The following is a 9,401-nucleotide window of genomic DNA, read 5'->3' on the forward strand; positions in this document are numbered from 1 at the left end:
TCATCTGATTTTTTTCTGCACAGCATGATGAATATGGAAATATGTTTAGAAGAATTGTACATATTTAACCTACATTGGATTGCTTGCTGTCTATGAGAGGGGAGAAGAAAGGAGGGAGAAAAAATCTGTAACACAAGGTTTTGCAAAGGTGAATGTTGAAAAGCTAAGCTGTATTTGGAAAAAATCAAAAGCTATTATTTAAAAACATTTTTAAAGGTATAGCACATTTAATGTTTATCACTTTGCTATCTTGACTCTTCCTCTATCCATATAGGTGTATTATTGTGTAGTTCATTATCTCCATTTTTAGCAAAATGAAAATCCAAGCAAACTGAATCTACAGAATTCCCTTCATTTGCCAATTTCATGACAATCAAAAAGGGAAATTAGGTTAGTCTGGCATGACCCATTTGTGGTGAACCTTGCTGGGCCTGCTCTCTATAAACAGCAATTTTCCTTTTGGATTTTCACCGTCTCTTTAATGATCCATTCTAGAATTTCCCGAGGCATTAAAATCAAGCTTACTGGCTTAACTAAGCCTGCAGCTTCTGATCTTTCCTTTCTTGGAAATCCCCACATTTTCCCTTCTCTATTAGCGTGATTTCACCCAGATTCCACCAACTTTCAGGGGTTACTGACAGCATTTCCTGTCCCTTCTGCCCAGAGCTGCAGGACAGTGTCAAGCTGTGGACAGTGACAGACTACTGATCTGAAGTCAGGAAGAACCAAGTTCAAATTTGGCTTCAGACACTTTCTAGCTGATGGGTAAGTTTCTTAATTCTGTTTATTTCAGGTTCCTCATTTGCAAAATGATCTGGAGAAGGAAATGGCCAACTACTTGGTCACATAATGACCAAGAAACTCTCCAAAAAAGGATCAAGAGTTGGCCATAATTAAAAACGACTAAAGAACAACAAGGTGTCAATTTGCATTGATAAAACATTCTCACTGGAAGGAAGTTCCCTGTACCAACACAATTGCTGGTTTTTATTTTTAAAGGGAAAATCTCATTTGTCTAGACCACAGGTCTCTAAGAAGGGGTACACAAGACAATTGCTGAAGTTCATTGAGGAAAATATTTAAGACTTAACTATATTTCACTAAAAAAAAAAAAGCAAGGAGAGCAGTCTTTACTAATATTCAAGCTTCTTCAGTTCAAATTCTCACAAAATGTATGAGTAGCTTAGAAATAAAGACTCCTTAAAATCTCAGATTAAATAAGTGGAAAAACAAGATAGCAGACCTAAAACAATGATGTTCTATTCAGATCTAAGAAGTCAGGCCTCAAATGTAAATATAAATAAACATATAATTTGAAATAAGGATTTATTTTCACTATAGTCAATGATAAGCTGCCCTCAAGGTATGTGATATCATCAGATATTAGCTGATGATATGATGTCATTATAATTAGCATGACACTTTAAAACTAAGCTGTTGTTGCTCAAAATGATTTACTTATAAAAACTCTTCAAAAACACTTCCAAAAAGATTAATTTTAAACAATTTTCTAACTTGTTTAGAAAATCTAAGCAAAGAGTTTCAGTAGCAATTTAATTTAACAAATAGGTTATTTGTTAAATAAAAATGTAGTATATTCTAATTAAATGGCAGGAATAAGTGACACAAGAGAAGATGGAAATTCATTAGCCAAATTATTTCAATCAACAAACATTTATTAAGCACCTACAGTGTATTAGGTACTGAGAATATGAAGACCTAAAAAAATCAAAAGAAATAATTCTTACTCCCAAGGAGCTTACATTCTCGGAAAAGGGAAGGAATACAAGGGGAACCAAATGTACACATATAAATATATACACAATAAGCAGAGGAAATAAAATACTTAAGGAGAGGAGGATACTAGCAGGTAGGGAGGTCAGAAAAAGCGTTGTGCAGAAGATGTTTGAATTTTGACTAGAACGTCCTCCATGAGGTGAGAATAGAACATGCCAAATTTGTGAGGCTTTGTGTGAGGAAGAGAGGCCAATTTGACTGGACCATGGATCTCATCCTTTTAACACTTATTTTTTGTGTATATCATAGGCATATAATTTATAAGTAAATAAATATAATGTAATAGTAGTGTTGGGGCAGTTAGGTAGTACTGAACTTGGAATCACTAAGACCCAAGTTCAAATCCAGCCTCAGTCACTTGCTAACCATGCCCTGGGCAAGGCATTTAACTGTTTGCCTCAGTTTCCTCATTTGTAAAATGAATTGGACAAGGAACTGGCAAACCCCTCTGGTGTCTCTGCCAGGAACACCCCAACTGAGGTCATGAAGTGAGACTCGACTGAAAACGACCAAACAACAACAAAGTAGCAGGAAAGCTTTAAGAATTTTGTGCTAAGGATGTGAGATAAAAAAAAAATCGGAGACCACTGGTCTAACAAGGCCAAAACCAAGCTAGCAAATACACAGGGAGAATCAAATGTCTCAGCAGATTTAGAAGAAAAACAATTCTCATTCTCTGATGAAAACTGAAGCTTTATTGTTAAACAAAAATAGCTCAATTTAATAAATCTTGCCACAGAGAAAAACGGGCCCAGAGGTTAAGGCAAAGGTGTTCGGTGTCACTGGGCCAAGTGTCTAAGCAGATTATCAAAAATTTCTGAGAATCGGTGCTTACAAAATGGACCTTTATTGCCAAATTGGTTTTGTTTTGTTTTTTGGGAATGAGAGAAAACTTCCTTTTGATTTCAGTAGTCTTGTTTCTCCCGTATCTTCTTTCTTATAACTGTAAATTTAGTTAATACTTCTTGCCATAAGCATCCTAGATAAAGATGGATGTTAGATCAACTTCTTTACCATGTAAGGTCCTTCTAACACATAGCCAATCTTCCTGTAGTAATTCCTGGTGCCAACTCCTGTAAAGAAGCAGAAAAATTAGGTAGATTTAGTTCTAATACGTTTTTCTTTAATAAGAGGCTAAAGACTCAGAAAGAAGTCTCATGCTAAGTACGTCAGAAGATCACAGATTTAGATCTGAAAACGACTTTATCTGTCAGCAAGCTGCCCTTCTCATTTGGGGGTACTGGACAATTTAACCTCTAATCTCTTCTGGTTTTACATTGGTGATCTTTTTAATCAAGCCTAGAGAGTGAAGCAATCTGTCCTCAGTCACACATGGAAAGTGAAGTTCGGGGCTCTGCCTCTAGAGCCAAAGCTCTTCCCAAGCACCATGCCATCTCCCATAAAATACCATTTACTTATTCAATAGCAGTTCATACATAGTGTTCCCTCTGATGTTCAGTCTTTTCAGTTGTAACTGTCTGTGACTCCATTTGGAGTTCTCTTGGCAGAGTCACTGGAGTGGTTTGCCACTTTCTTTCTCCAGCACATTTAAAAAGGAGGAAACTGAGGCAAACAGGGTAAAGTGACTCACCCAGGATCCCACAGCTAACAAACATCTGAGGCCACATTGGAACTCAGGAAGCCGAGTGTTGCTGACGGCACTCTTACCTACGTAGACACCTAGCTGCCCCACAGTGCCCCTTAATAAGCATTTATTAAGTGTCTCCTGGGGACTAAGCACTGCAATATGTCCTAGGGAAGATGCAAAGAGGAATAAGATCAAGGTTCTGCACTCTCCCATTCCCATCCTCACCCTGGTATATATCTCATGGGAAATCTCACGGAGTCTTGTTAGGAAATCAACATTACTTGATAGAAGAGAAAAACAATCAATTTAAATTTCATGAAAATGGGTCTATTGCTATTATATTTAAAGGGAAAACAAACTGTTTTCAGGGATTAATTATATATAATATCTGGGGATGGACTTGCCAATAATAAGCTAAATTCGCGTTATCCCTTCTCAAAAAAAAGGGAATTTTCTGTGGTTCAAAGCAGTAAAACTTGGAAAATAAAATGCTGGTTTTCTCAATTTGTTTTTTCTGTTTAACTGAATGTGAGGGTAGTTGAGACAACTTTTAACTAGCTCTATGGTCTTCTTAGGTGGGCAATCCCTCTGCCCATGTGAATGAAAATCTACCCACACCTTCTTTTTCTAGTCTTTTTGTAAACTCCCCATAAGGGAGCTGCCCAATGTTTTCTTTTACTACTACAGAGATAGCAGTTCAGGACTCAGGCTCTCCATCTATTAGTCCTCAATCTATATCAATGGCTCGCCTTTTCCCAGAAATACCTCTCTTATACCTCCTTGTTCATGTCTAAGTCATCACTGAGGACATGCTATAATTTATATTCTTAACACAAAAGCAACCACTGCCCCTTAGGTCACCACAATTTTGTTTCTTCTGAGGTCATGACATTTCATAATTCAGAGTCATGTAACAACAGTGAGAGGATACTGGTGTTAGGGAAAAAAAAATGGACTTCTGCTGCAAGGAGCAGTTTGTGAACACTGAAACACTGCAGTTTCCCCAAAGCAGCCCAGTCTATTCAGTTCTAGACCCAGTTCTCTGTCCCTCTACTATCCAAGATAGTAATGGCCTAACTTAATAGGTGGACTATCTAAAATCGAAATGTTTGTAATTTTGGAAATAATAAAGTGACCTCTTTTCCATAATTCTATTGGAGATCATAAAAAAAAAAAAAATTGTGCTACTAGATCCTAGAGACTTAAGTCACCACTGGAAATGAGCAGAAATGAGATGGTTAAAAAAGTGCCAGTCAGTTTCTGCCACTGTCTCTCTGTCCTCTTGCTGATCAGGAAAGAGGCTCCACAAAGCCTGCTCCTGCCCCTTTAGAGCCCTTGTCCCTCCTCAGGAGCCCGACGTCAGCCTTGGTGGGGGCAGCTGGCGGCCTCCCTCCTGAGCCCAAGCACGTTGGCCTTTGCAGGAGCCCAGACTGCAGGAAGGCGCTGTGAGGTGGTCAGTGGCCTGACGGCCTTTCCCCAGATCCAGCGCTTCCTGATCACTCTGAAGCAGGGCTGCCGTCAATCCTCCCATCCAGTGCGCTCACTCCCTACTCCTCAGTCATCTTTGCTGGTTCTTTACGAATTTCATGGCTGCTGATTAGGTGTGGGTGGTTATCCTGGCCCCTCCCTCTTCTCCCTTTAGAACAAGGTTCTTCATTTTGTCTGTGTGTCCTGGGTCCCTCTGGCATTCTGGTAAAAACCACGGACGCCTTCTCGGAGCAATGTGCTTAAATGCATGATAGAAAGAAAGCTGAATGCTGAGATGGGACAAAGTATTTTTAAAAACCAAATGAACGGACTCCACGTCAGGAATGCCTGTGCCATCCTGTCTTACTCAGCATCTCCTCTCTCTCGCCTATGTTGTGCCCTTCTGACGGCTTCCCGCCTCATCTCTCCTTGTTCCATTCTCCTCTCAGAGCCCCGGCCTGTTCTGAAGGCTGGCTGTGACCACGCATCTCCAGGTGACTTCCAGGACCAAACACCCAGAGGCATGTAAAGCTTCTTCCCACAGGACACAGATGTGACAGCATAGCCACCCTGTTTTTCTTCTCCATGACACTCTATCTCCTTTCTCTGTGCCTTTGTCTCAGCCGTTCCCCACTTGATATGCTTTCACTCTCTGCTTTATCACTTCATTTCTCTGGCTTTCTTCAAGACTGGGCTTAATCTCACATTCTGTAAAGTCTTCCCCAGTATCTCCCACTTTTAGTACCTTGCCCTCCAATTTATACTGTAATATATATAATAATTGTTTGCACTTTGTTTCCCTACTGGAGAGCAAGAGCTGTTTAAACCTTTCTATCTATGCTTAGTGCATAATACAATGTCTGTGTATCAGTGCTCAGTAAATGAATTTTTATTGATTACAAACTCTTTTGGTTTAGATTGAAAGATGCCAGATGATCCATAAGAGGTGAATCATCTTCTCACTTTCATATCGATGTCTTAAGGTTTGGTTTCCTCCCCCCTTCTTCCTCACCTCCCCTCTCCCCCAATTGAGAATGTATCTCATTCATCTTGCCCCAGATACAATGGTTTCTACAGGACACTTTCTTCCACCAACTCCTGGACCAACTATTAAAATACTAAAAGTTTATTAATAATATTATACTTTGTACATCCAAATTCAGCTATTATGAATGAATAAATTTCCACAACTTCATTCAACATATTGCTAAAATGTAGACTTTGCCTATCTATTAGTAGCAAGGCTAGGAAAAAGTAATAAGATCAAAGGCTAAAAAACCTAAAAACTAAAACTAAACCAAAGGGGAACAGAGTTGTATTTTCCTGTCAGATATTTTTGTACTGTACTGGGTGACTTACTGAGGAAATAACTTTCCTAGTTGAATTGCTATGACTAAGGACAGAGAATAGGTATTCTGGGAAAGGAATAAGCAACAGATTTCTCAATTAACCTCTTCAGTTTTCATCAGTCAATTCAGGCTGTTGGGTGGCTGTGCATGCTGAATGCTCTGTATAACCCAGCTCATCTCTTATTACACAAAAGCTAAGAGAGGACAGGGAATGAATGGTAATTTGAAGCTGACATAGTCAAAACACATCTTGGTATTCAAAGCAAGTGCATCAAGAAGGCAAAGAGAACTAATACTTACCTAGGATCAGGTTCCCACAATCATAAAGGAATATCATGCTACTCAAACATGTCCCTAACTTTTCACTCCTGACTATAATTTGAACAAGTAGCAGTACTTTATTTAGTGGAACTTCTTGTATATATGTAAGTAAAATAAAGCTAATATTGACTTTTGATCAGGATCTGGAAACAAACTGGTCATAAACATAATAAATGCCATTGCAAAGGTCTTTTATTTATTTATTTATTTATTTATTAATTAATGCTATTTTTGCACCATTCTTAGAATGGCCTGTCTACAGGAAAAGACACGATAGCAACTTTTCCTTGTACCCCAGAGGTGTTTAATAAATGTTTGTTTAATAAATGTTTGCCTAAAGGAACGGGAAAACTACTTTCCAAGTGTGAGGCAAGGGATCCCATCCCATTTCTTCCAACAAACTGGCGTCTGTATCACCCCACTCACTTATCTTCAGTCTCACCCTCTCATCTGGTAGCTTCCCTACTGTCTATAAACACGCTTTCCTCCTCCTCCTCCTCTGAGCCACCTACCTATGCTAGTAATCCTCCTGTATCTTTTCCTTTCTATGGCTACACTGGAGAAGGCGATTTACAAGAGGTGCCTCCACTCCCTTTCCTCTCACTCTCTTCTTAATCCTTTAGAGTCTGGCTTCCAATTTCATCATTTAGCTGAAATTCCAAAGTTCCTGACGACTCCTTAATTGCCAGCTCTGATGACCTATTCTCCATTTTCATCCTTCAGGACCTCTCTGCAGTCCTGGAAACTGGAAGTCACCATCACTTTCCTGATGATTCTCTAGATTTGTGTACCCCTGCTGTCCCCTGGCTCTCCTCCTATCCATGTGTCTTCCTTTTCAGTTTCCTGTCCACCCTTCCTCTTTCCCTCTATATTAAATCACTTGGTGATCTCATCAGCTCCCACAGCTTCAATCATCTATCTGCTAATGATTCTCAAATCTACTCGGCTACTCCTTAACCTCTCTGCTGACCTTCATTCCAGAATTTCCCAGTTACCTACTGAACATCTTGAACCAGATGTCCAGTAGACATCTTAAACTCAGCATATCCAAAATGGAGCTTGTCCATTTCTCCTAGACCTGGGTCTCCTACTATGCTGAGGGAACCACTATCCTCACCGAGGCTCTAAATCTACGTGTCATCTTTGTCACTCCGGGATCCAATCTGTTGCCAAATATTGTCATAAAGTTGACACTTTCTAACACATTTAAAACAGGCCTATTCTGATACTGCCAGAAGCCTGAGCAGACCCTCCTGCTTCCACACCTGGACTGCCCGGCTCCTTTGCCACAACTGCCTACTCCAGTCCACCCCCCACTCTGGTGTCAAAGTGATCTGCCTAAAGCCCAAGTCTGACCCTGCAGCCCCCAGTGCCCTCCTTCTCCTTTCTGGCCTTCTTCACCAGCCCAGTCACACCTCTTGCTGTCCTTCCTCCCGATTCTGGGCCTCCTTCCTGCCTTCTCCCCAAGCCTGGAATGCTCTCCCTCCTAAGTTCCCCAGTGTTTCCAGTTACTCTCCAGACCACTCGTTTGCCTGCCCCCAGCAGACCGTGCCTTTTTTGTCACTCAGGGCTTAAGGCCAGGGCCTGGCGCGACTCCTCTTTACTGACTGACTGACTTTAGAAAGAGTAAGGCAGCAGGCCAGAGAGTGAGCTCCAGTCATGAAGGGATAAAGGAGCTTGGGGCCCTTAATCACAGAGTGAATGACACTTGTCAAGTGGAGGCAGGATCAGAGCTATTGCCTCATGTGCCTGAGTGAGCCCGAGGTGGAGGGGAGGAGTGGTAAGCAGACTGAAGACTTTGGAATGAGAGCAAGAACTGAGGTGAAGGATACTGTGACTAGGGCTTAGCTTCAATGAGAAAGGCAGAGGATGTTATTAGAGAACACTGGGATCTGGAGTGGATGAAAAAGTTGGGTAGATTGAATCTCAAAGGAGTAGAGGGAAGTCTGGAAGAGGAGCTGGGGAACGAATGACGTGATCAGCACTCTGGGGATATAGAGAAAGTAGAGCCAGCACTGGAAAGGATGGTCAAGGAGGCAGTGTCAGCTAGGTTTCTATTAGTGCCACATGAGAGGAAGAGGGATGCCAACAAAGGACCTTTTAAAATTAGGATTCCATGGACTTTCTATATAGTGGAAAGGGTAGGCATATCTATAATGGGATCTTGACAGAGTAGAGTTGAGGTGGATGTGGATAAGAAAATGATAAGTAGGGGGTTGGGAATAGGGGTGTTTTGCTCTTAGGCAGTCAGGAATCCTGTACTGCTAAGAGTGAAAAAGCAAGAGGGGTGGGATTTGGTTAACCACTGAAGAATAAGTCTAAGCAGAGTATCAGCTGATGAGAGTAACTGTTGATAAAAGCAGATAATCTGAATGTTCCTGGTCATGGCTCTACCAAACCAATTCAGTAAAAACATCAATAATTTCCAAAATGACTTACAGTTTTAATACAACATCTTTAGATGTTATTTTACATGAAGTTACAACAAAATTTTAAAATAAATGGAGAAGAACCTCAAGAAAAAATGATGCAGGAAAAGTATCATTATCAGATCTCAAAATGTCCCGGTACATAAAAACTGCCTGGCTCTTGAAAAAGGGCAGAGAAACAAGTCAAAGGAACAGATAATAAACCCTATGCAAAAAATTAGTGTTTGATAAGTTCACATTTAAATGCACTGGAAATGAAATCACTATTCAACAAACATTACTATAAAAACTGAAAAACAAACAAACAAAAAAAAAAAAACACACACACACACAAACACACACACCCACACAAATCCAAACCCAAAACCCAAATGTGCCCATGCTTCATACCACATAGCACAACAAGCTCTATTTGGATTTGTGATTTAAATATTTTTTTTAAAAACTCAT

General features: G+C 40.3%; 1 protein-coding gene across 1 annotated transcript in view; it reads right to left on the reverse strand.

Annotated features, from left to right (window-relative positions):
• Positions 1 to 2,472: 2,472 nt before the first annotated feature.
• The window catches only part of ELP3 (elongator acetyltransferase complex subunit 3), a 93,042-nt gene continuing 86,113 nt past the window's right edge, over positions 2,473 to 9,401 (reverse strand). The window contains exon 16 of the mRNA XM_074287592.1: positions 2,473 to 2,870. Coding sequence (XP_074143693.1) covers positions 2,794 to 2,870 — 77 coding nt within the window. The 3' untranslated portion in view covers positions 2,473 to 2,793. The remainder of the gene's footprint in view (positions 2,871 to 9,401) is intronic.

Source organism: Sminthopsis crassicaudata, chromosome 2, assembly GCF_048593235.1.
Source record: "Sminthopsis crassicaudata isolate SCR6 chromosome 2, ASM4859323v1, whole genome shotgun sequence".
NCBI classification, from domain to species: Eukaryota; Metazoa; Chordata; class Mammalia; order Dasyuromorphia; family Dasyuridae; genus Sminthopsis; species Sminthopsis crassicaudata.